General features: G+C 38.2%; 1 protein-coding gene and 1 long non-coding RNA gene across 2 annotated transcripts in view; both read left to right on the top strand.

Moving 5' to 3' along the window:
- LOC145678530 (uncharacterized) overlaps positions 1-27500 on the top strand; it is a 229566-nt gene that overhangs the window by 2852 nt on the left and 199214 nt on the right. The gene's annotated exons all lie outside the window — the stretch shown is intronic.
- On the top strand, positions 23806-24204 carry LOC145679440 (histone-lysine N-methyltransferase SETMAR-like). Its single transcript, XM_081750022.1, has one exon. The coding sequence runs from the start codon at positions 23806-23808 to the stop codon at positions 24202-24204; it is 399 nt and encodes a 132-aa protein (XP_081606148.1).

Here is a 27500-nt window from a genome sequence, read left to right as displayed (position 1 = left end):
GCAATATATATATATATATATATATATATATATATATATATATATATATATATATATATATATATATATATATATATATATATATATATATATATATATATATATTTCACCAAAATGTGTGTGTAGCGTTGCTGTATAAAATAGGCCAGGTTAGCTTCGCGGGAATCTGGGCCCCCAACCACATAGCTGGTTTCGCCATTGCTTAGGGGTGTGAAATGACCCACCCCTGGACCATATATCTGATTGTGCTCAATGCTGATTACTATTAATTTTTCAGTACTTTTAATCTCCCGTATATTGAAACTGCCCCCGGGGAAAAAGTTAAATCATCACTGTATGGATTTAGATTAATATGGAATCCAATATCGCGAATCAAACCCAGCATCCATTGCACCAAAGGCGCGCGCACTAGCCACTAGACAAGCTGGGAAGGCTAAAAGAATTTGTGTAACGAGAATGTAAAAGGAAACAAGAAACGCGAGAAAATGACGGGCACGATGTTGTCCACTATAATCTCACCTGCCCTGGGATCGAGCCATAGACCCCTCACACCAGAGGTGAGCGCTCCACCACTGAGTCACTATATCTAATATTTAATTCGTAAAACGGAAAGATAGATAATTAGGATGTCAGTCGCTGTCCGCTCTCTACCAACTAGATGACCGTTGTTCGATTCCTGCTATGGCAGGATTTATTCTAACCTAAAAAAAAAGTCTACACCCAGCCATTCTCAAATGGATGCTTTGGAGTAAACGCAACCGAAGCTGTGGTGATGATTTAAAATGATTTTTCCCGGGGGGAATTTCAATACACAGGGAGTTTAAGTAGTACTGCAAAAACACTGGTGAGCCTTATTGAGCACAATCGGAGGTTTCCCCGGGGAATTATTATTATTATTATTATTATTATTATTATTATTATTATTATTATTATTATTATTATTACCTAACTTCTAGAATATAATTCCTGGATTTCTTTCCTTGGATTTCAACAGGGGCCCAAACAGAGAGATGTTCAGTGGTATCCTAATCCACTATGAGATTTCCATCCAATAAATTATCAGCCGAACACGTGAGACCGTTTGACTACACCTCACCGCTTCTCCTCGTTTACATATTTTAGGCTAAAGAAGGCGGAGAGCAGTTATGAAAAAATGGTGGAATGAGAATGTGAGAAGAAACGGGAGAATCCCGAAAAATGCCATGGACCGATGTAGTCTGTCACGAACTCACATCCGGCGTCCCGGTCTGGAATCAAACCAGGGACCTCTCGTTGCCACTGTGTTCCCATGAGAATAAGACGTTGCTCTATGTTTAATTAATATCGAATAGGTTACGAAAAAGGGATTCAGAAAATTTTTTCGTGATCTTAAGCATCAACGCTCCCCATCCCTCCCCAAAGTGCTTGGACTCAGTCCCCCAAAGTAACTTTCGAGGAATATGGTGGCACAATTCTAGAGCGCTTACCTCTGGGGAATGGGGTCCCTGGTTCGATCCCCGTCCAAATAAGTTTGTGTTGGACATCATGTCTGTAGGATTTCTCGGGGTAGTCTCGTTTCCTCTCCTATTTTCATTCCAGCAATTCTTCCATCATCATTCACTTGCCTCAATCATCGTCTCCATTGGCCTAAAGCGCATAACATGGAACGATAAACTCAAAGATTTCATTTCATTTTCTGTGGCCCCGCGTAGCGTAGTCGCTAACGCTCTCGTCTTTGGTGCGAGCGGCCTCGAGTTCGATTCCCGGTGGGGACACTCGGTCAAAAAAAAGTAAAAGCCTTTTCAGACCAGCCATCTTGAGTGAGCTTTCCCTCGGTTTTCCTCATTCGCACCAGACAAATCCCGGCATGGTACATTAACATACAGGTCCCAGGCCGCTTCCTTCCTTTACTTTCCTTGGAAAGCAGGGGCGTAAATAAGGGCCCCGCTGACCCCGCATTGCAGGGGACCCAACCATCACAGGGCCCCGTAATCGTGAAGTAGGGCGTAGAGAAGGGGGCCCACTCCACGTTGTCTGCGGGGTCGCCCCCAAACTCTTAGTTACGTCACTGTTGGAAAGTGTGATCGGCGAGGGAGTCATCCCATATACGTGACGGGTTAACATAGCTATAGGTGTCAAAAACCTAGAACTCTAATCCTAATCATTTCATTTTTATTTCCATATTAACTTTCCCCATAGAAAGTAGTAGAGACCGTAGTTGCTTGACAAACGCAAGATAACTAATTTCGTAAACTAAATATTATTCAATTTCGGAACTTATTTCTTCACAGTTAGGGTTCTTTAAAATATCATTATGTAAAATTAAAATTTGATTGTACCATTTTCAATAACAAATTGTCCGTGTTCAGATTTTTTTTTTCAATAACAAAGAAAAAAAAATTGAACACAAGTCACTCTGTTAAACATAATGTTTTACGTTGTCATTCCCTTTCAAAATTAAATGTGTACTAGCGAAATGCCCGTTCTTCACACAAGAAGAATACGTTTCAGTTTGGACATAAAGGGCACCAAAACTGTCACCAATCAACTTAGGGGCCCCCAAAACTGAATTCAACACTAAATATCGGACATTTTCAATTATTTTTATATGTTGCCACCCCGTTATTAGTACTAATGGGGCTGAATTTGAAATTAAACGGCATCTGGAATATCACTGTCCATCTCAGCTACTCCGAAAATTATGGATTCGATCGGTCGTTTACGATCATTCTTAAATATCTTCCTCCCCCTTTCCCCAAGTTGTACCGTCAAAGTGGAGTTATAAGAAGCATCCCAGTCCTGAACCTTGTCTATGTTGAAATTTTGATCGAGATAAGTCGGCTGGTTCAAGAGTTATAAAGTCACGAACATAGTCACTTCGTAGTGGGGCCATGGTGTCTTAGCGCTAGAGAGCGATAAGTCACTGGTTCGATTCCCGACTACGCAAGATTGTAGCGGACGAAATCGTGCCTGTGGGCTATCCTCGCACATATCCATTCTACCAATTATTTTATAGATGATTTACATTTATTAATCATCCGTATCTTTTAGCCTAAACGGCACAACCATGACCGTAAAACGAACATTTCAATTTATTCAGTTGAATATACCGTGATTATGGCATCCCCGTTAAGTTGAAGATGAAGGACGGCGTTGAAAGCGCGTGATTTGAACAAGATTGGTGAAATGAAAAAATGAAACAAGAAAAGAACATTGTTGACAATTCATAGACCGACGCACATACTGTACATAGTTTGCCACAAATTTTGGAATTAATTCTTACAATATTTTAACAAAATTATTTGTTTCATATCAAGAAAATAATATAAACTAATAGATTACTTGCCATATTTGACGAATGTGCAGTGTAACATTTAACAACTTTGTTCTCCCGTCTAATTCCTGTTCTTAATATCTTTCTTTCTTCCTTTCTTTCGAAAACGTGATTAAATTTAAATATCCATAACTTTGATGACTCATAACTAGGAAATGAGCTCATTCGTGGCTAAGCGGTTAGCGTACACGCCTGTGGCGTGAAGACCCGGGAACGATTCCCGGCGGGTGCTCATGTGGTTCGGATTCCACGTTAATAAGGATGCGCACGAGACGAGTCGAGACAGAATTTTTCTGACAAAATTCGAGTCGAGACAAAGCTCTTCCAATAGAGAAACGTACATTTTTCGAGTCGAGACATCGCTTTTACAGCACATTTTCGAGACGAGACAGCCTCAAATCTTGTCTCGTGCGCATCCCTGCACGTTAATCAGTAGGTCCCGTCTCATATAGCCTCGCTGCTAAAGGGGACGTTAAACTCAAAATCAACTCAACTCATAACTAGGAAACGAAAGAAAAATATTCCACGTGAGTACTAGGTCAATGTTTTTACCTCCATGTAAAGTTGGTTAAGATCGCAAAGCTTCTACAGTAGTACAGTCATCTATGCAGTGTATCTAGTAGTATATAAAAATGAAAAGAATCTTATTTGTGATCTCACTACGGGAAAATGGCTGAACCGTTTGCAATGAATGGATATACTCGAACTGAGTTTTTTACCATGCTATTTTACTACTAACAGCGAAGCGAGAGTCAAAATTTATGCGAAAAATTGAGTTTCTCACGATCCTGTCAACTTAGGAAGATGAAACTTGGTATATACACTCCTTAATAATAAGCGTACTCGTGTTCCAGTGTTTTTGAGCATTCCCGTATTAAGGGAGGAAGGGAGCATTTTGAATAATTTATTTCTTGAAAAACATTGAAAGCGAGGTTGCCGGTTGTTTGTGATTGCATCACGGGGAAACATTTGAACAGTTTGAAATAAGTCTTAAAATGTGGTTAATACGAGGAGTAATCAGAAAGTAAGTTTACAAAGTCTGCAGTGAAACGTCTATATATTATTTCATACAACTAATACGACCAACAGATGGTACATACATACATTAGATTACAGGGCCGTGCCGTGGGGGTGGGGCGAGCGGGACGACGGGGGCGAAAAATTCGGGGGGAGATAGGAAAAATTGCTTGGAATATATGTATGGGGGCGCCGTCGTATACTCTCGCCCCGGGCGCTGATTTTCCATGGCAAAGCCTTGTTAGGTTATTTATCAATATAGGCTCCCTATCGGTTGAGGCACTTGTCGTATCATGGGATGAGTTTGAAGATTCCCTCCTGGTAAAAATCCTATCCTTTCGTGTCCAGCCGCGTTGTTATTTACTGCTTCACCTCACATCTGAAACAAAATGACGGCCTCCTAAGTACTTCTTCAAGTGCAGAAACAGGTGAAAGTCGCTTGGAGCGAGGTCCGAGCTGTAGGGAGAGTGATCGATGATATCCCAGCGAAACTGCTTCAACAGCGTGATGGTTTTCTGGGCTGTATGAGCTCCTCATTGATGACGTTTTCTCTACCAGTCACAAACTTTCGACACTATTCTACGACATGCTGACGAGACCTTGTAGTCTCTTCGTAAACCTCTAACAACTGTCGGTGAATTTCAGCTGCGGTTACATGTTTTGCCCACAAAAATCGAATAACTGAGCGGACTTCTTCACGAGACTACTTTTCCAAACGAGTTGCCATTTGTGTTCACCTACAACTAGCGCCATAGGTGGTGGGTAGCTGAAACTCTGCACAGTTGCCAACTCCATGTACTGAAGTTATCGTACACTCCTCATAATTCTATATCAGGCGAAACTCCACAAATATGGGCCTTGTAACCTTAGTTTCTTAACTCCTTTGTACCTAACCTGAACTAGGATTTTATCATGTTATTTTTATTAAAAACCACGTCCTAACAGTGGCAGAGGGATTCAAAATTCATGTAAGAAAAAACAGCATCTCACAAGTCCGTGAAATTAGGAAGATGAAACTCGGTATATAAACTCCTCATTAAAAGTAAGAGGACACGTGTCCCAGCGTTTTTTGAGAATTTCTGTTTTAGGGAGGAAGCATTTCATAAAAGTTCCTTTTACACATAGAACTCACCCGTGGTTAAGCGGTTAGCGTACGCGCCTTCGTCATGGGAGACCCGAATTCGATTCCCGACGAAAGTTCATGTGGTTCAGATCCCACGTTAAGTTACAGGCCCAAGTCTCGTGTAGTCTAGCAGCTGAAAGGAACACTAAACTGAAAATCATTCACTCAGTCTTTTTCACGTTGAAAGCAGTGTCGCTGGTCGGTTAGAAATGACTGAACAGTTTAGAATGAATTTTCGGACATACGAGGAGCATCTGATAAGCTCGCGACCTGAGATATTTAGCAATGATTCTTGTACTTGTTAACACTCGCCCAGTAAAGATATAAAATAACGCTTCTCACGAAGATAGGGTCATTTTTGACCCATCAATATTTTAATTGTATTTTTAAGGAAAACAATAGTATTATTGCCAGATTTCGAATTAATTTAAAGCTTGATATTAGTGATGAGCATATTGGTCTTCAGTGGCGGATCTAAAAGGTAAAAAGTGGGGGGAAGCCAGAACCCAGACTATGATAGCTTACTATAAACTTTCAAAAATATACAAAACATAATTGAAGATATTTTTATTGAGGTTCCCAGGCCCAAGATAGACCCGCCACTGTTGGTCTTGATCTATTTATCAAAATATATACTACTCTCCCCAGTTTGATATTTACTCTGACAGGCAGTGTTACCAGTTCGTGAAGGGAAATTTCCCGTCCATAGACATGAAATTTTCCAATATGATTCAATGTTTTCCCGCCAGTGATATGAATTTCCCGTTTTGTGGAAAATCCAAAATTGCCACCTGGCAAGACTGCTGCCATGCTGGATCATGCTAAGGGAATGAGTGGGGATAAGAGATGGAGCTGTAAACACTAAGTATTGGGGAGCTTTGCTCTTAGTTTTCATTCAATTTTTACTATTTACATTTCAATATTTTTGACCATTTTTTTTATTTGTTACAATTTTAATATACTGTTATTCAATTTCAATATGTTCATGCACCGCTTATCCTTCCTTATTACATTAACAGTGTGAAAAACAATTACGATATAATTAAAACAGGCTAATTCGGCCATTTTTGGCACGAGCCATCTTAATACATAATCTTATTTCAAACAATTTTCATTTAAAACAACATTAGTGAAGCAGTCCACAGGGCTCTAAGGCCGGGACTTCCATTATATAAATCTCCCGTAAGGGAGGTAACTGGAACTGGAACTGGGAATGAGTAAAAAGTAGAAATGATCATTCAGAGTGAGAAAAGTGGCAATAAATCGGACGGTGTGAGATGGACAAAAATAAAATATCCTTCACATAAACCCCGAAGACCGGGTCATTCAAGACTCAGACAAAGAATTGTTTGAAATGAAATGAAATGAAATTTTTAAGTTTTACGTCCCACAGATATGCCGGTTAGGCTAAACAAGATGGTGATGATGAGAAATTGTGGAATGAAGAAAGTGGGAGGAAACGGGATAACCCCGAAAAAAACACGAGCATGGTGTTTCTCCACCACAAAGTCCACACGGCACGAGGTGGGATCATACCAGGGACTCCAAGCAAAGGAGATGAACGCTCTGCTACTGAAAAGAATTGTTTATTTGTGGTTGACATATAAAGAATTCTTGGGTAATAGAAATACCACTGCATGGTACGTAGGTTAAAAGGAGATACCTAGGCCGATGACCGCAAAAAGGAAGAAGAAATAGTAAAGAAGTTAAAATAAAACATTTATGGGACAAAAACTACCCAATCTCTGTTGGACGAGTGTAATGATACCACTAATTTACCACCCTTTCGTAGTATAATTGTCACTTCATTTCAATAGTAATCTCATTACGCTATTATGTAGAAGGACAAACATTGTCATGTTAGCCGAATTCCAAAATTCTTGCAATTTTGAGCACCGCGCCGTGTTAAAATACATCGTAAAGAAAGAAAATTTTGAAGACAGTCGTCAACTCTAAAGGATACTGGACCGTCTTTTACCATGGTCAAAAAATGGGCCCGCTTTTTTCAACAAGAGCGAAAGAGGTGTGAAGATGTACCCCGCCCAGGTGTTCTGTGACGGTGGTCATTGAAGAAAACATCGCAAAACTCTAAAAATTACTTCTGGTTGACCAAAGAATAAATTATGACAGGTAGCGAATCACAGATTAATAAAGAAGGGTCGCAGAAATTTTGCACGAACATTTAAATACGAAACAGTCGAAGACAATCTCGATGAAATTTGGGCCCCAACTGTAACTGTAGATGAGATTTGGTTCCGCCAATATTATTCGGAATTGAAACAGAAGTATATGCAGTGGATTAAAAAAAGAAGAGGGGCCGGGCCGCGGTGGCTCAGTGGTAGAGCGTTCACCTCTGGTGCTTGGAGCCCCCGCCAAGTGAACTTTGCGGTGGACAAACACCGCGTGCGTGGGTTTTCTCGGGGTTCTCCCGTTTCCTCCCACTTTCTTCATTCCACCATTTCATTCATTACTCATCATCACCGTCTTCTTTAGCCTAACCGGCATAACCGTGGGACGTAAAACTCAGATTTCATTTCATTTCATTTAAGAAGAGGGGCCACCAAAGAAATTCAAAATAGAAAAGTCGGCTTCGAAGTTTATGACGATTGTTTTTTGGGACAGCGATGGAATTTTGCTGATCGATTATCTGTGAAAAGAGGCTACGATGAATAGGCAATATTACGTAAATTTTTTGGCTCAGGTTCGTGAGGCTGCCTTACAGAAGCGACGTGGAAAACTCAGCCGCGGATTACTGTTTTTGGAGGACGGATTCACTCGGAGCTACTTTTGAAGCAGATCTTTAAAAATACATGTTTTGCAGAGATAGACTGCCATACAGTCCAGACTTGGCCCCGATGGATTATTTTCTTTTTCTTTCTTTCTTTCTTTTTCTTTCTTTCTTTTTTTTCAATCTGAAAATGAAGTTGCGAGGGCGAAGATGAGATCGAAAGTCATTAAGCTGGTCGTAGAAAGTCATTTTCAAAGCAAAGAAAAAAATATTTTTTGGCGGTATTAAAGTACTACCTGGTATATGTCCGGTGTGAGAGATGCATTTCTCCTGACGGATATGATATCGAGATTTTTCTAAATGAAACTTTTCTTTTCTTTAATGTCTTAGACCGCGACCTTATCAGCTGCTTCTCAAGCGAAGTTTGTATTGTGTTACTTTGAAAAATAGAGTTTTTATCATTATACTTTTTATTATTAAAATGCGTACCCTAAGAGGAGTTCAACTATTTTCTATAGACCTATTTTTCATGTCCGAAGAATATGCATTTGATTTAGTATATGTATAAAAGAGTAAACCTACTAACTGGCTCACTGATTCATTTATCAATAGATCTCCGAAATTAATACGCATAGAACCTCGAAATTTAGTGGAAATGTTCTCCTTGCACCCTGGACTGTAGATAAGATTCTTTTTTCCTAAGAGGGATTGGATGATTTTTTTTTTTTTTTTTCTGTTCGCTATATCTCCGAAACTTAGACATAAAGCTTTGTAACTTTGTATAAATGTTCTTCTTGCCCTAGGCTGTAAATATAACGAAGTTTCAGGTATTGTGTATTCTAAGGGAGAATTGGGGGGGGGTCTTGAGTGATTTTTTGCCATTCGCCAGATCTTCGTAACTATAACATGTAGAAGAACATTGATATTTTGTAACACCCTAGATTGTGAATAAGATAATGGTTTGAAAATTGCGTATCCTAAGGGGAAGGAGGACTATATATATAACTTCAGAAACATATATAAACGAGAAACATTATTTCTGTTACTATAGAACTCCATCTAGGACGGCATCTATGGCCATGTTATCTGTCACGTATGAGGGATGACGTCCCTTGGCGATCACAGTATCCGAGGAAAGGCAAGAAAGAAAGCATTGGGGAAGGAAGGAAGCGGCCTGGGACCTAGGCCTATGTTAGGTAACATCCCTGGTGTGAATGAGGAAGACCCAGGAAAACCTTACTCAGGATGGCTGGCCTGAAAAAGCTTTTACATTTTTTGGTCCGAGTGTCCCCACCGGGAATCGAATCCAGGACCGCTCACACCAAAGACGAGAGCGTTAGTGACTACACCACGCGGAGAACTGCATTTAGACGAATCACACAAAATAAATACCTGGTGACTGTATCGTACGCAGAATTTCATCAAGGGGAAAATTTAAGTTGTTTCAGAATGTTTGTATATATATATATATATATATATATATATATTAGTATGCTGAATGTTTATTTTCAAAATATCTTGTTAAAGTTGGGAAGTTAAACTCAGAAAAGCTGGCGACATAGAGTTGAAAAGGTCCGAGAAAAAAATCGAAATAGTTGATTCTGAGCCTAAGCATAGTTTATCGATAACTCTTTGCTTCCTAGATATGCAGAGTTACAGGCAGCAACCCTCATAGAATTTTTTAGGGGGAGGGGGGGCAAAAAGCCGAGACATGTGAAGCGCGAATGCATAAATACCTTGATGCTTCATGTAAAACATTTGCTTATGCATCTTGCTAACTTCATTAACTATAATAAGTGTATTAAATACTGTGGTCGTCAGTATGCAAATATAATATGTTTTTCACAAATATTTCGAAGAACCGTACCCATCCCGAAAACCTAGAGAACGCCAATTGTCCCATTTTGCCACATAGCGGCCATGGTTACAGGTACTATGGCAGACAAAGAAACCAAATATGAAAATGTTTTTTTTTTTTTTTTTTCCTAGTAACCATTTACAATTCAGCAGAAGTGCCTGTTGGGTGACATCCACTTAGAGACCTGAATTATTGATCCATAAAGCAAAATTGTCATTTCAGATTTTGCTTTGGGGGAGGGCTCAAGAGCCATTGATTAATATGTATTTAAATCTCAAACTCAGGGGAAACAGTTGCCCCTTGGATCCCCAAATAGCGCCCCTGCTGTAAAGATATTATTATTTCGCCAGACAGTAGCATAAAATCGCCTTTAATGGGCCCCCTTTTAAATATGTATACTCATGTCCTAAATGATTGTCGTATATCTATAACTATCTTCTTGTAAAGATATAATTTGATAATGATTTTGCAGGGTACTTTTAATACTGATACTGTGTGTATAATCGGGAAATGTATATTTGTGGTAAATTTCATAGGAAAAGAATTATGCCTAAATGCGGAAATTAGAATGAGTAAAACAAAATGTTGCTAAATGGACAAGAAAGTTTTATTTTCGTTTTATTGTTCTTATTTACTGCTATTTTTCCACGTACATGTCTTGGCCGATTATACACATACTAACAGTATAAGAAATACCGGGCGAATTCGTTATCAAATTATATTCTTACAACAACATATTTATAGCCATGCGACAATAATTTTGGACATGAGTGTACGTATTCCTGACGACGTTACTGATAAACAGGTCATGACATAGAAAATATGGAAGATGTTGAATTGAGTGTGACTTACAATTCCTCCGTCGTTTGAATTTTAAAAAAGACAATATCAGCAACGCCGATTTTTTTCTTTAATAACTTGTGGGGCCTGTTCAGGTATATATATGTGTTTCGTTGTCAAATATACAACTAAAGACCCAAGGTAAGATATCCAGATCCTGGAGTGCTCAAACTGTGAGTTACAAAAGTTATCCGATCTTGACCAAACTTACTCCTTTAGACTAACCGGCATAACCGTGGGACGTAAAACTTAAAACTTGACGAAACTTCTTACGGAGCGGAGGTACACTTTCATTTGTTTAATACACATGTGAAGTATTTTCTCACACAGACCTTTGGTTACCGAGTTATGGACCATCGAAGTTGGGATTTGAACTTGGTCGTTCTTTTTTCGGGGGTTATTAATTGTTACTTAGAACACGAAGTAGGGAAGAATAAATGGAAGAAACCTGTTGAACGTTAGTCTGTGGTTAAGCTTGTTAAACGATAAGTAAATGCAGCACCTATTTATAATAAAGATTTGTTATAATCAATGAGGGACGGCTAATTCTTTCACAGTCAGTAATCTTGTTAGTGTGCAATAGTTCAATAGCTCTTTCAATTCCGCATTCAGAACATTTAAAATATAGGAAGGTTTTCTTTTTTTGGGGGGGGGGGAAGCTATTGTAAGTTCACCTTACAGATAGAGCTCGTGACTCGTGGCCCGGAAGACTCAGAGACAGTGAGATCCATGAACGACCAGACTCGGAGACAACGAAGCATCGACCTCGTCATACACCAACGAGTATATGTAACGCTGCTCGTGTAATTCTAACAAAGACAATTCTCCCCTCTGTCTCTGTGTTCTCACTACATCTATAATTTTCTTTCTCGCTTGTTGAATGTGTTTGTGTGTGCCAAAGCATTGCACTGGAATATAACTACAAGCTTTATCAGAGTATAAACGGATAAGAAACACATAAAAGATAAGCTACATGTTTCTCTTATGAGGCATCATCAAAGTTTAATCGAGCAAACCTGTAAAACTTGTCGTTTAGAATATAGAAGATGCCACTGAGCCCAGACACTGGTTCGTTAAATCTTTTTGTATAGTCTATGCTCAAAAGCCACAGCATTATTTCTCAGTATGCGAAGATGAATTAACATTAAATTACGTTTGAAATATTCAAAACATGATCTTGATTAAGAAATGTGAACTTTGTGGCGGACAAACACCGTGTGCGTGGGTTTTCTCGTTTCCTCCCTCTTTCTTTGTTCCACCATTTTATTCATTTCTCATCATCACCGTTTCCTTTAGTCTACCTACATAACCGTGGGTCGTAAAACTTAGATTTCATTTCAAAGATTTTGATTAAGAAATATCACACCAGGAGTCAAACAAATGAATATTCGAGATCAAGTAGTGAATATTGTTAATCAACTATAAAATTCAGCTGTCGCCAGCTGCTTCGGGGTTGCCGCGTCACCGGGTTCAATTGGGTCTGAAAAGCGAAACCCTGAACCGGATGACCTGAACAAAAGTCTTGTCCCAAATAACCTGGTAACTCATGACCCATTTCGTCACTGTCATATACATACCAATAATTAATTGAAAGTTCCAGAAGGGTTGAGCCCCTCTTTTCGTTCTCGGAATAAATCCCCCGCTCCAAGTAGATTTCTGATGACGCCATTAACAGAAACTATATTCTTGAAAACTGTCGTTTGATCGACGAGCGTTGATCCCTCATCTGAAGACCAGAGTCGGATTTAGGTTTGGTGGGGCCCTAAGCTATTGAAGGTAATGAGACCCTTTAAGTATCAAGATGAACCTAGGAATCCTATATACAGAAATGAAGAAACCGTTGATATATTGATATTTTAGAAAGTAGGCTAGCAGAAGGGGCCCCTTTATTTACATCATAGGAGTCTACACAACACGAAACACTGTTGCTACATGAAGATTTTATTTTATTTATTATTTTTCTCAAATTTGTGAATGTATATCCACATTTTACGATTTTTGGGGCCCCCAAGAGGGCGGGGCCCTAAGCTATAGCTTGTTTAGCTTATACGTTACCAAGAAATCCATTTAAAGAATTTTTATTTCTTCTATTAAATTTTATTAATCGATTTATGTCTCATTAGCAGCAGCATAAATTGACTGGCATATTTGAAGTGTTTACCTGTACATTTTCCTGAAGAAGAAAATCTTAGCGTATCTGTGAACTTAACACGAAAGGCGAGTTATTTTTATACACGCGTACGATGGAGGTTTTTTTAAAAAAATTGAAAGCCCACGGGAACATGAAAAAAGTTCGAAAATTCGATAATTTTATCCAAAAATATGCATTGTTAAATACCTAAAATCTACTGAACGAAACTACTGTGCCTAAATTTTAAAAAAATAAATAAATAAAAGAAAAGAAAGAAAAAATCATGTGGAATAAAACTTTGCCTTTAAGGTAGAATATCATTTGCGTGTTACAATATCGTAAATAAATAAACGATATTTACTCACACATAAATTAAGCCACACGCATCATGGAAAATACATTTAAGCACAGAACCAAATACACTGAATTAACATACAGAACCTGAAATACAAGTAACAACCTTAATTATCTATCCTCACTTAAAGAAATCCGTGACCTTCATTTATTTCGATTTGACATCTTTTACACGGTCAACATTTTCATTTTTTTATTATTATTACGTGAAGTACGATGTGCTTGACATTCAATAAATCTTGAATTTTCAACCATTTCGGAAGCTTCAGTTGATGTTGTCACGCGCTGTTTCCTTCCTTCATCATTGACCCTGTCTTCATCTTCCTCATCATCAGATAAATTGTTTTTTTTTTTTTTATGTCACTCCTCCCTATGGTTGCCCCTTGATAACTGAAAACACTGAAAGTGCATTCAGTTTGCAGTCTGTCCAACATTCAAAATTATTGTACTGCATTACTTTGAATTATGCAGACAGAAAGATCAAAAATTCGAAAAAAAAAGAAAGAAAAAGAAAAAATGAAATGAAGTGAAATCTTTCAGTTTAACGTCCCACGATTATGCCTTTTAGGCTAAGGAAGACGATTAGGGCAAGTGAATGATGATAGAACAATTGATGGAATTATAATGTGGGAGGAAACGACAGTACTCCGAGAAAAAAAACACTGAAACAATGGTGTCCACCAGAAACTTACTTGGACGGGGATCGAACGAGGGATCTCACACACCAAAGGTAAATGCTTTACCACTGATTCACCATACCCCTTATCAAAAGTTCGATTTATGTACGATTTTTACCACTGATTTCAATAAAGTTTTCAAGGAGAATAAACTTTTTTTTTAATTGTCCAATATTTGGAATTATTGAAGTTCAAATTAATGAGAATCTATTGTATATGAAACCTTGAGGGAAAACTTAGAATACGTATTTATTATTTTTACTTTATAGCTGTCACTCTCATAAACGTGCTATAAACAATTAATATGGTTTATAATTAGCTTCAGAATCAAATGTCCTTGTGCTGTACGCAAACTTACTGTGAATAAATAAATAAATTAAATTAATTTGAGACGATCCGATCAGCATTTTTCGAACTAAAGTCCTATTATTAAGGTTGACATACTGACAAAGACTATCAATAAAAATTGCGTCTAGGGTTTATTCTGCGCCTTAAAAAGGAAAAATACAAATTGCTTGGAAGCAGACAGCATCACCAAAACACTGGACTATTAGTTTTCATAACACTTGATAGTGATCAATCCAAAAGCAAAGCTAGTGATTCTGCGAAATACCAATAGCCAATGAGGGAGAACAAACGGATCCAAACCACGATTGGGCCCTGAACCGTGTAGTCGTTGGATGCATAAACTACCAAAGACCGTCGTTCCGCACGGCACTGTCTCGACTCGAAGAAAGGGGGATTACTAAAGCACACCATCAGCTCTTGTTTGGATTCATTAGAACAGTGGTTCCCAACCTTTTTGACTAAGTACACACTTTACAGAACGCGCACGAGGTCGCCACACATTTACATTTTTTTTTTAAATAATGATACAAATTATAATAGTGTAAGAGTGGAAGTTTATATAAAGTAGTGACTCTATGTAGTACTAAGCATTGTTGCTGCCGCTGGAGGCATTGACTGGTACAGTCTGTTTCAAAATTGCTTTTAACTACTTTATTAAATGCTTCATGCTTTTAAATACCAAAATTTAGTAACACTATGAGGTTGTGCGACACACCGGTAGAGAACCACTGTATTGGAGAATTCGTGGTCATTGGTGCAGCCCTCTGAAGGTGGCGATCTAAAACCAAGGGATCGCCCCTTTGCATGCATAGCTTCTAGTGTAGCTTATGATACAAAAGACGAGACAAGAAATTTCACGAGTTTGTGAGCAAGATTAATTCGCCTAAGTTTTATGAAAAATGAAATTAAATCTTGCTGTTGGCAGGAGATCCAACCGGGGACCCCATGCACTAGAGATAAGCGCTTTACTACTGAGCCACCGTGCCCCTTCCCCCAAACTAAGTTGTATATCTCAAATACTATTTTAGTGTTACTATAAATTGATAAAGTCAACGAACAAAATGGAGAACATTTATCATTATAAAATGTAGGCTACTTGAATAATAAATATAATTCAAATGTTGTTATAACAGAATCTTCGTGGACCTCTCATGTTGCAAAAGAATTCTGATCATTTCTAGGTAAAATTAAGGAAAAAAATCAAAGTATAAATTTTGTACATTGTTTTACAAAACGAAACGAGACGAAACAACCTTATAACCCGTCTTGTGAGCAACACTAGTGGCTGCTTACGCGAGTCACCAATTGCAGTGATAAATCGAGTCCCACATATGTAGAATCAAATATATAGATTATAAAACATGTTGTAAAATTGTAAATAGTCGATTATTAAGTGAAAGAGGCGAGACAAAACTACTCCCTTTCTGCTTTCAGTTGAATGTAAAGGTAAAATTAATATAAGGTTACACCACGCGGAGAATGTTTTTACTTTTGAGCAGCGATAGAAGAAAAGTATGATGACCGTGAATAGAAAAAGAAATTCAATTAGGAATTTCAACGGAGTTACGCATTTTATAATCCCTACGTGCCAAATAAAAAAAAATTGATGTTTGTTCCAATATACGCTCATCTAAAGCCCATTTTGATCAACGTAGACTATTCGAATCGATTTTTTAAGTTTTTTTTATCAGATTCTCCAGGAGGCTCAAATTCCTCTTCGTATATTCAAAAATAAGGATGGTTTACTGAAAAAGCAATGCGATTTCTCAAAAACGATTTTAATAGTTTTCATAAATCAGTATTCTATTTATAATACAAAAAACTTATCAGACTGCGAGTAATGAAAACTTCAAAAATTTTAATTACAGGCTGCATAACGTCTAGGCGAAAATATTTAGATATTTTAATTCTCTATTGTAAAAACGTAAGACGCATCAATCTTGTCAGTCATGTTAATTCCTAATAGTTTACAGTCAAGCTAATAAGTTGATGATTTTGAATTTAACGTCCCGTTCAGCAACGAGGCTATATGAGACATGGACCTACTGATTAACGTGGAATCCGAACCACATGAGCTCCCACCGGGAATCGAACCCGGGTCTCCCACGCCATAAGTCAAGCTAATAGTTGTTGTTAGCTGCGCTGCTCCTAGCCGACACCAATACATGTCACTATTGTACAGACAATTTTCAGACGAGCCGAAGACTTGCGGGGAATAACCATAAATATACTTTTCCATGAAAAATCCATCAAGATAGTAAACATTTGGGGATGAGCTCTTTTCATTTTTAAGGGGGGGATCTAATTCAAATTCTTCTCTATGGGAGCTCATGTGATTCGGATTCCACGTTAATCAGTAGGTCCCGTCTCATATAGCCTCGTTGCTGAAAGGGATGTTAAAATTGACTTAAATCCTTCTCTATTGGTACGTTACATCACACCTAGAACTTCCAAGTTTCTAGCTTAAATAGTTTGGCCCAGGTGTTAATCAATCAGCTGGGACTTCTTTTATACAATAGGCCTATATAGATACACATGAATATAAAGTCTCAGCGTATTTTACGATAACTCAAAACTATGATCTTATATCATTTTATAATATAAGATAGAGTCTTTCCGTTTTCTTTTTACAATACTTGTTAAAACTCCTTAGATTTTTTATTTACTCCATTTCAATTTTGAAAATGAAAGTAGTGATATTTCTAACCGAAGTCAAGTTACACGTTCAACCCTTGTGTGCAAATCGTAGTTTATGTCTACCATATATGGAAACACAGTGGATTCGAGTACATATGATTTGTCTGTTTGTTATAGTTTAGCATCCCTTTTTTATTATCGAAGTTGTATGAGACGTGGACCTATAGTTTACGGTGGAATCCGAACCCCATCGTAATGTGTTTATGTATGTAAATTTCACTGCTCTCCCATCAGAAATCGAACCCGGGACCACGTACAGAAAAAGGCGCTCGCCTAGCCAATACACCAACAAGGAGGTCATATACGTTTGCTGTAGGGCGGTCTGAAGCATAGTCTATTGTGAATCCGAGTTTCATTGAAGAGCATTTAACTCTCCTTGATATTTTTGTTCGTATCTTGTAATGTAATAGGAATTCAAGATGCAAGGAGGAATAAGATTAAAAATTTAGATTTCGTGGCTTTCGGCATCTCTGGTCATGTTAGCTCGTCATGTGTGAGGCATGACGCCCCTCGACAACCCCAATGCTCGAGGAATTGGGGAGGAAGAAAGCGGTCTAGGATCATCATGTTAGATACCAACCTGGCATTTGCTTAATGTGAATGAGGAAAACCCAGAAAAAATCTCAATCAGGGTGGCTGGTCTGAAAAAGCTATTACACCTTTCCAGCCGAGTGTCCCTGCCGGGAGTCGAACCCGGGACCGCTCGCACTAAAGACAAATTGCAAGAAAGAGTTAAATAAGAAACTGAAGTATGTTTCGGTAACTTTTATAAAAAGAAGAAGAATAAGTGGTAAAGCGTTCGTTTTTTGGTACGAAGGATCCCTGGTTCGATCCCAGGCCATGTGAGTTTGTGGTGGACAACATCATGTCCGTGAGTTTCCTCGGGGTTCTCTTGATCCCTTCCACATTTTCATTCCACCAATTCTTCCATCGTGATTATTTCATGAATCATCCGTGTCTTTTAGCCTTAAGTGCATACCACTCAATTAACAGTGTTACCAATCCAGAAGAAGTTTTTTTTTTTTTAATGGCATTACATCAGATTATTACATTTCAAATCTAAATGATAAACAAAATTTACAATACCACATTTATTATTCAGTGTTACAAACTAAGGACGCTACAGTATCAAATTTGGGATGCTTCTGTATCAGTAATAACTCAATTAAGATAGGCGGAACACTTAGTGTCAAATGACGTATTTTGAATCCATAGGGAAAAGTTAACAATGGATTGAAAATTTGATACTTTTAAAAAAGCTTTATTTCGAGAAGGAAAAAAAAAATCTGCTAGTGTATGATAAGTACCACATCGAATTGAATAGATTGTTTTCAATTGAACGGTTTGAGATAAGTGATTGCTGTGAATGGGACTATTATCTTTATACAATGTATGCATATAAAAGGTCTGGAAACACTTGTTAGTTTGTTTAATGTCATTTTGTACGTACATGCCATTTGATTTACTTTATATATTTTTGAGGATCTCGACTCTCTTTCAATTATTCACTAAAATTCAAAACGATGGGCAGGGTCATAGCTTGTGGGGGGGCAGACTGGGCAACTCCCCCCGAGGGAAGCTCCCCGCCGTTCGAGGGGCTCACTTTAAGACAAAATTTTCTTATTCCATATACGATAGGAACATAAAATTATAAATGAAGCATCAAACAAGTTTACATTACATAAACATAACAGCAGACAGAAGGTAAATAAAACAAAAATGACTGTCGTGAGTCAATTTCAATAAAAAAATGTCTACTATTAGAGGCCCTAGAAACAATATTTATTCGTATGGCTTTGAGATTTGTCAACATTATCCCCTTAAGAAATTTGTCATGTATGGAACAAGTCAAGCGGTGTGCGGAAGAGCCCACAAAGAGTAAGAGATAGATGGAAAGAAGGGCTTATTTTCGAATTTTGCGGGAGGGCCCAGAAAACTTTTTCTAAGGGTCCCAAATATTAATGCGTGCCCCCCCCCCTCCCAGAAAGAAATCTACGTTAAGGCGCTGACGATGGGAGTGATCTTAGCAAAGATACATTTGTGTCACCTGAGAGCAGTGGTGTTTACATAAAGGAAGGGTTTCCAGCTTTTAACCCCTCCTTGAGCAATTTATTATGAAAATATAAGTGTTTATTATATTAAAATGTTCATTCAAAAATTACGTGTGTCCTAGAACAATATGAACCTAGTTTTAAACCCTCTTACCTTTTTATGGAATTCCAAGCACGCTGCTACAACGCTCTCATATTTGAGTTGAATGACACGTTGTTTCATTATTTATTTAATTTAATAAGCCCTTATAATTATAGGAAGCCAACTGTTTTGGGTAAATACTTTTTTTTTTCAACGCGTTGATAGTTAAAAAGTTGCTAATAAATATTTGATATAATTAAATATGGTACTACATCATTAAACTGGATCTTACCTAATGATATAAACCTTGTTACTGGACGTGACAAAGGTAGTTCGACGCACTAAATAGAAAAGCCAACCAATGAGGAAGTAGCAGGCATTGCCTGAGGTAGGCAGGTAGGTAGCATAAGCTCTTGTTGCACTACCAGCACAACATGTGGATACTTGGCTTGTGATCAAATGTGTATATTTTGTGTTTGTGTGTGTGACCATGGCTTGCTGCTTTAGCTGCGACCTCCCTATCTATTCCTCTTTAACAATTCAAGGTCGAATGCTGATTTCTCTCTTTTACGTGCTCGTGTGTCTTTTACGATGAGGCTAAACGAACGATTCAGTAGCAATGGCTAGTGCAAACACACGCGCTTGAGTTTGTAAACTACAGTCTGTCTATAATAGCATCACAGTCACGTGTTTTCTTCATATTAAACCAAATAAACTGAAAATACGTGTTGCGCTATTTTCTTGGCCTTTAGAAGGCTAAAATGTCGGAAATATGTATAAAGATTATCCAGAAAATTTGTCCTGTGGAAGAAGTTAACCTAATAATTGATGTATTGATACTTTGACTATTTTTTAGATAAAATTTCATGTAGTACAGTGGTCATGTTCAATTAGGGTTTGTCTTTCTTGATCAGTACTTTGTTCATCACTTATTCGTACATTTGTTGCGTACGAGTCCTTATACTGGGCACAGTACTGTTCCTTTGTTTTGTGGGCCCTGGGTTGCGATGGGTAAATTCCCGGGAAGAATTCCAAAATGGGAATATTCCGGGAATTTATGTACAAACACAAAGAACCTTGCATAGTATTCCTAGGCCTATATTATGATTTCAAAATAAAATTGTTTTTATCACAGTATGCTTATTACCGTTGTCTCTAGAGGATTCTTTAAAATGTACATTCTGAACGGTATTATATTATTTTATTCTGTTCAGAGACTACGCATAAATGTATGTTTACATAGGCCCTACAATATGTTTTATGCGAGTAAATATGTAGGGAAAATTTTTAAATGTTATAAACAAATTAGGTTGGTAACTGCCACCAAACATACTGTGTGTAGTCTCTCGAAAAATTCGTAAGGTTGCCAGTGTATGGGATGGCATATGTACAGAGTTGAATTGAAGTACAGTGTGCTTTGTTACTGTGTTCTTACTGTGCACTATTAAATCTCTAATCTAAGAAGACAGGCTATTTCGAACAATATACACGGTGTTACAAAAATTCGCCAACAAAGTTTGGTACATGAATAACTAACTAACTAACTCTATGGCTTATGGAACCCGGAGGTTCAATGCCGCATTCACAAAAGCTCTCCACTGACTTCTATCCTTAGCCAACTGGATCCAGTTTCTACTTTGTATTCCTATCTCTGCGAGATCCATCTTAATATTGTCCTCCCATCTGCGCCTAGGTGTTCCTAATTGTCGTTTTCCGATTGATCTTCCAGTCAAGACTTTAAAAATGTTTCTACTTTCTTCCATCCTAGCTATATGACCTGCCCACCTAAGCCTCCTAGACTTGATGACCCTAACAATGTTTGGCAAACCGTATAAATTATGTAGCTCCTCGTTGTGAAGTTTCCCCATTCCCGTTCCTCTTGCGTCCGAATATTCGTCTCAGGATCTTGTTCTCAAATACTTTCAGTCTATGTTCTTCTTTCAGAGTAAGCGACCATGTTTCTCAACCATATAGATCAACAGGCATGATTATCGTTTTATGTATTTTAAGCTTCAAATTCCTCGATAGAATTCGCGACGACAAGAGATTTTGAACTGAATAATAACATGAATTCCCTGGTTTTAGTCGACATTTAATTTCTTCGTGAATATGATTTTCGTCTGTTAACACTGATCCTAGATATTTGAAACTATCCACTTTTCAAAAGTATTATTTATTATTTTAACGCATCTATTATTCCCGACACACTTCCATGTATTTAGTTTTCTCTGCATTCCCATATCCCTGCAAACGTTTAATAAGATTTTTGCATTTCTTTCTATTGTTCTCCTGTCATCCCCTATTAAATTTACATCATCAGCATATGCCATAACCTGGTAAGCACTGTTCAACTCTAGGCCCTGGTTTCTATTTTTGATTTTCCTTATAGCGTATTCCCGGACAAAGTTGAATAATAATGGTGACAACGCATCTCCTTGTTTCAGGCCATTTTCGACGTGAAAGCTTGTGGACAAAAATGTTCCTACCCGGACTTTACTTTGGGATTCATTTAAACATATCTTAATTAATCTAATTTGCTTTCTCGGTATTCCAAGTTCTGTAAGAACGTTGTATAATGTTTCTCTCCTAACCGAGTCGTAAGCTTTCTAAAATCAATAAATAGTTGATGTACCGGGGTATTGTATTCCCACTTCTTTTCGAGTATTTGGAGAATGGTAAATATCTGGTCGATAGTTGATCGATTTCGTCTAAATCCGCACTGATAAGCTCCAATAATTTCATCTGCGTATGGGGTCAATCTTGCTAATAGAATCTTGCTAATAGAATATTGGTACATGAATACACACCTAAAAAGAAGCAAACAAATCCTAATTAACACAAGTCCGGAAACGCAGGTACTAATGAAACTTCCTGAGAAGTAACCCTAATTTTGATGTGTAAACATTACCTTTTAAAAGTATATGTATTTACAACCACAGATATTTCTTTATTCAATATCTGCTTTTTTCTCAGAGAGCGTACCTCACCTCTTACTTCACCTCCATCGCTACAGAATTTCTAGATTATTTTACAAAGTGGTTCCTTTTCATCATTTATAAATTAGTAATTTGCTACTTTCTAGAAATTAGAAAATCATATTATTAATTCGTTATATAAAGTACAGTCAACTAATTTAAATTTTTAAAAACCTCCATATTATTTAAAACCTAGAAGTAAATGGTAATAAATGAAAATAAATAATTAGCCATATGGTTCTTATAAATTTGGAAAATAAAGTAAAGAAATGGAAATAAATCCCTTCCCGGAAATTTATATGCCAGGGAAAAAAAAGAGAATATTCCCATTTTTTTATTTTCCTTCCCACCGGTAATATTCCCACTGCCCATCACTAGCCCTGGGTCGAAAGTACAGGATAGGCACAATGTCTCGTGGCCCCTCTTGAAGGAATAAATATTCAAACTGTGCGAACTTCAATTATAACTATAGATGCACATCCTATTTACTGAGTTTTATGTGTAATGGACACCTGCTACTTTAGTGTCTAAATGTCTAATACATCAGTATGAGTTCCATCTTTCTTCGAACACAAAATAATACATCGCCAGGTTTTGTGGGACATTTTTCTCAGTATTGCTGGAGTAACACGTCTGAAAGCAAGCCTCGCAGCTTCTTTCAATTCATCAATCGCAGCGTAACGTTGTGCTGCAACATTTTTTTATTATTATTATTTCCTGAGCGAATTGTCATAGATCGTAAGTCCGGGTTTCGAGGTGGCCGTTCGAGTGCAACGGGCAATGTGATCTGCGGCCAATCCATCGTTCTGGAATACCATTGAGATATTCTCTAACCGAAGTGGCAAAATGAGGAGGCGCATCATCTTGCTGAATCAACATGTCTACTTGAACCTTCGGGTTTTCAAAAGGGAAATGAACCAGTTTCTTAGCATATCATCGGTGTTGCTTAACAGGTTCACCAATAAAGTATAGATCATAAAGTTGTTTGCTGTACACGCCAGTCCATATTCTCAATCTTCTCATAAAAATATGGGGTTTCCTTTGACCATTTCTTGCTCGGGAGCTTCAATGTATGTTACATTCATAACTGAAAATCACTTTAGTACGTTTCGGGATAGTCTCAAACATTTAAAATAGTTCATCGCATGCCTTCTTTCTTCGGTTTAAATCATAGTCATATAATTCTTGAACAAATTTTGGTCGATATGTGTGTAATTTTAAGTTAAATTCCATGTGTTTGCGTAGAGTTGGCCGGGGTATACTAAGCTCTGCCGTGTTTATCAAACAGTAGTCACTCACTGAAAACTTATTACTTTATATAAAATCAATAGACAAAAATAAAGAAAATATTTTTCACTGTACTACTTAATACTAAGTAACCAAAAAAGTTTTTGTCGTTTTTCACGTCTTATTAATCATGCGCTCGTGCCTCCAAACGATTGGGACCTAGTCTTACCTCCGACTTTCAGCAATACAGGCACGTTTGCACCTACAGCAGTCATAACTTGTCCAGTGTCCAAGAGAAATGGAGGTATTGAAGCAGCTTGTTCACGTGTATTTATTATATGACTTTAAAGCGAGGTTGTCAGCTGTCGCATCAAGTCGCCGCACATGCCAGACATTTGGGGAGAACGCACCGTCATCCGTTCGGGAGATATGAGCCTTTCGGATGAATCTCGCAGTGGATGGCTACATGTGTTGGATAACGAGACCCTGAAAGCATCCATAGAGGAGGACACTGGTCTAACATGTGATAAACTTGCAGAAATATTCCATGTTTTTGCTGAAACAGTAAGATTGTGCCTCCATGGAATAGGGAAGCTATACAAGTTAAAACGAGTGACAGCATCGTTATTCTTGCTAACTCGGCACCTGAACACACCCGTCTTTGACCGATTGCTAACTGGCGACAAAAATTGGGTCCTCTATGACACTCCCAAACGTACCATACATTGGTTGTTACCACATGACCCTGTTCCTCACACCTTAAGACCATCTCTGCATCCTTGAGAGGTTATGCTCTCTGCATGGTGAAATTGTCGGCAAGTGGTGCATTAGTGGTCGGAAGTGGTCTGTCCTTCCACCAGGTCAGACTGTCACTCCTGATCTCTACTTTCAGCAGTTACAAAGAAGTGTCGTGCATTGTGGCAGAAGGAGGTGGTATTGGTGAATCGCAAGGGTGTGCTATTCCTGCACGGCAACGCCAATCCACATGGAAAAGATGACCCGGGAGACCCTTCACCAACTTAGCTTGGAGACAGTGTCATGCACCATATTTACCGGACCTTGAGACAACAACAAACCACCTGTTTCATTCCCTCGACAACTACCTCCGTGGCAGATCCTTCACAAATGAGGGATACATGCGGAACGCACTCACGGACTTCTTTGCATTCACGTCCACTGAGTTTTATCACCAGGGTATCGTGCAGCTGCAGGAACGTTTGCAAAACGTGCTGGATGCTAATTGAGATTACTTCGGAACCTAAAGGTACGTACCGTCCGCTATATTGCTCTCTGTTTATTACTGCTCTAGAACTACAAGAACTATTTTGGTTACCTGTAGCTATAGATCCACGTCTCATACAGCCTCACTGCTGAAAGGGACGCTAAACTCAAAATCAGTCAACTATAAGTCGTATGTACCACGAACAGTGGCTACCGTACAACAGGTTGAGAAACTCTACTGCGGTGCATGGAGGTCTTGGTAAACAGTAAGTGATCTGCCAATAATGGCTGAATACTCATTATCACAATCATCCTAAACACCCACAACTTGTAGTTAGGTGATATCCCAAGCATCAATCAGAAATCAAACCCAGTAATTATTAGGCTACACAAGAAGTGGGCACTTATTTTCTGCCATAGGGAGACGTACCGGTATATGTATAATGGCCAAGAAGTGTCCTCACGTCTTGTTGCTGGTAATATTTTGATTGATTGATTGATTGATTTTGAGGTTTTTACGTCCCATTCAGCAGCGAGGTTATATGAGACGTGGACCTACTGATTATCGTGGAATCCGAACCACATGAGCTCCCGCCGGGTATCAAACCCGGGTCTCTCACGCCAAAGGCGCGTACGCTAACCGCTTAGTCACGAAGGAGCTCTGGTAATATTTTGCGTTCTTCTTTCTGCGTCTTTCATATCTAATTCTTCTACACTCGAAGTCTCGCGCGAAATTCGAACGTCTGGTATGAGCATGTTAGTGAATCACCCCGTTTTCCTCCCTTCTAGATCAAACATCTAAAAATGCTGAATAACAATATCACTTCTCTAATCTTAAGAGATTCTGAGATATGGATATCTTATTATAATTAATAATTGCAACTCTCATTTCAGTCCCTTCCATGTCGACTACTGATTGATCAACGCCCAGGAGGGCACGGTGGTAAAATGGTGAGCGCTTATCTCTTGTGTGTAAGGGTCTCTGGTTCGATTCCCGGCCAAATAAGTTTGTGGTGGAGAATTGTGTTCGTTTGTTTTCTCGGGATACTCTCGTTTCCTCCACTTTCTCATTCCACCAATTCTTCCATCATTATTAATTTGGTTTAACCATCGTCTCCCTTAGTTTAAAGGCCATAAACATGGTACGTTAAACTGGAATATTTCATTTCATTTCATTTCATAGATACATCAGAATCAAGGTTGCCACAGCGTAGGTAAAGGATTTCTCCTTACAACGCTTGCTCTAACCCAGGACAAACCACGTAAGCTGGAAACTTGAAATTTGGCCAGGATATAGTTGTTTCTCTTTCTCTCTCTCTCTCTCTCTCTCTCTCTCTCACACACACACACACACACACACACACACATATATATATATATATATATATATATATATATATATATATATATATATATATATATTTTTTTTTTCTTAACGTAAGGTATCAGTAAGCAAGAATTTTTGGAAATTTGATGTAAAAAGTGGGGTGCAGGTTGCAATTATTATAATAAGACGTCTATATCTTGAATCCCTTTGAACCCCTTATAGACGTTAATTTGTTTTGATTTTTCATTAAACATGTGTTTCAACTTTTTAAATATATACTTATTCTAGAAGGTTGGATTAGGTAGGGTAGGGTGGTGCACTAAGATTCTTGGACGGTGCACAGTGGTCGGAAACTGAAAAAAAGCGGTCAAAAATCGATTTTGTCAACCTCGCCGCTTATGAAATCGGTATTGATATTTGATTATAAGTATCTCTCCTGCTTTCAAACCCGGAGTTTCAGGACATAAGAGTATTTTCGCTGTCCATAAAATGCATGTAAATATGAACAAATAAAAGTGCCGAAAAATCAGTAAAAAATGAACCAAAGAATATGATATGTTTTAACCATTTATATCGTTTCTGAGGTCGATGAAAGCGGTTGGATAATACACTGGACTCAAATACTCTTTGTTTAGTGAAGAGTTTTATTTGTTATCCATTGTCATATCATTTATTATGGTAGCTTTGTTAGTGCCACTGAAAACTTACATGTACACTACTGTTAGTAGCTCTGCAGTCTAAGCTTATCCTAGGGGCCGCGGTGGCTCAGTGGTAGAGCGTTCACCTCTGGTGCTAGGGGTCTCGGGTTCAAACCCTGCTCCCACCAAGTGAACTTTGTGGTGGACAAACACCGTGTGCGTGGGTTTTCTCGGGGTTCTCCCGTTTCCTCCCACTTTCTTCATTCCACCATTTCATTCATTACTCATTATCACCGTCTCCTTTAGCCTAACCGGCATAACCGTGGGACGTAAAACTCAAAATTTCATTTCATTTTTTCTAAGCTTATCCTTGCTTATCTGCAAAATAAGGTTTATTGACTTGACCATGAGTAGTACTAAGGTTGAGCATTGGAAGTAGCTGCAGCCAAATGCAACTGAAGGACTCATCTCCATTTAACTGGAAATGCGTGATGAGTAAGGTTGTGGCTATAATCGAGATCCGCAATCTGAGCCTTACATATAGAAAGGCATATTGTCTTGTACTTAATTTGGATTGCTCTTCGTCCCTGAATCAAAGTTGTAGTGAACTCATACATACTGCAATGATAAACTAAGAGTCATGTGGAGCTGCTGTATATTACACGTCAGTGCAGTAGTATATAAGAAGATTCTATACTGAATCTTTTAATCTTACCGAAACAACATAATCCTCAACTAAATTACATTCCAGTAAGTATTAGTGTTTCTTTGAAGATGATGCGAGTGCAAAACAGCGTATTTTAATTTTGTATCCTAAAACCAAACACACATTTGTTTTACACCATATTTTATTAGCTGCACATACAAGTGGAGGGAGAGCACATTGAACCCGT

This window comes from Thermobia domestica, chromosome 2, assembly GCF_964235325.1.
Source record: "Thermobia domestica chromosome 2, izTheDome1.hap1.1, whole genome shotgun sequence".
In the NCBI taxonomy this organism is placed as follows: Eukaryota; Metazoa; Arthropoda; class Insecta; order Zygentoma; family Lepismatidae; genus Thermobia; species Thermobia domestica.
Note: the sequence above shows the minus strand (reverse complement) of the source record. Positions and strands in the feature narration are given on the sequence as shown.

Bases quoted from the DNA above. Each gene is read 5' to 3' on its own strand.
- LOC145679440 (XM_081750022.1), top strand. From the start codon at position 23,806: ATGCCAGACATTTGGGGAGAACGCACCGTCATCCGTTCGGGAGATATG.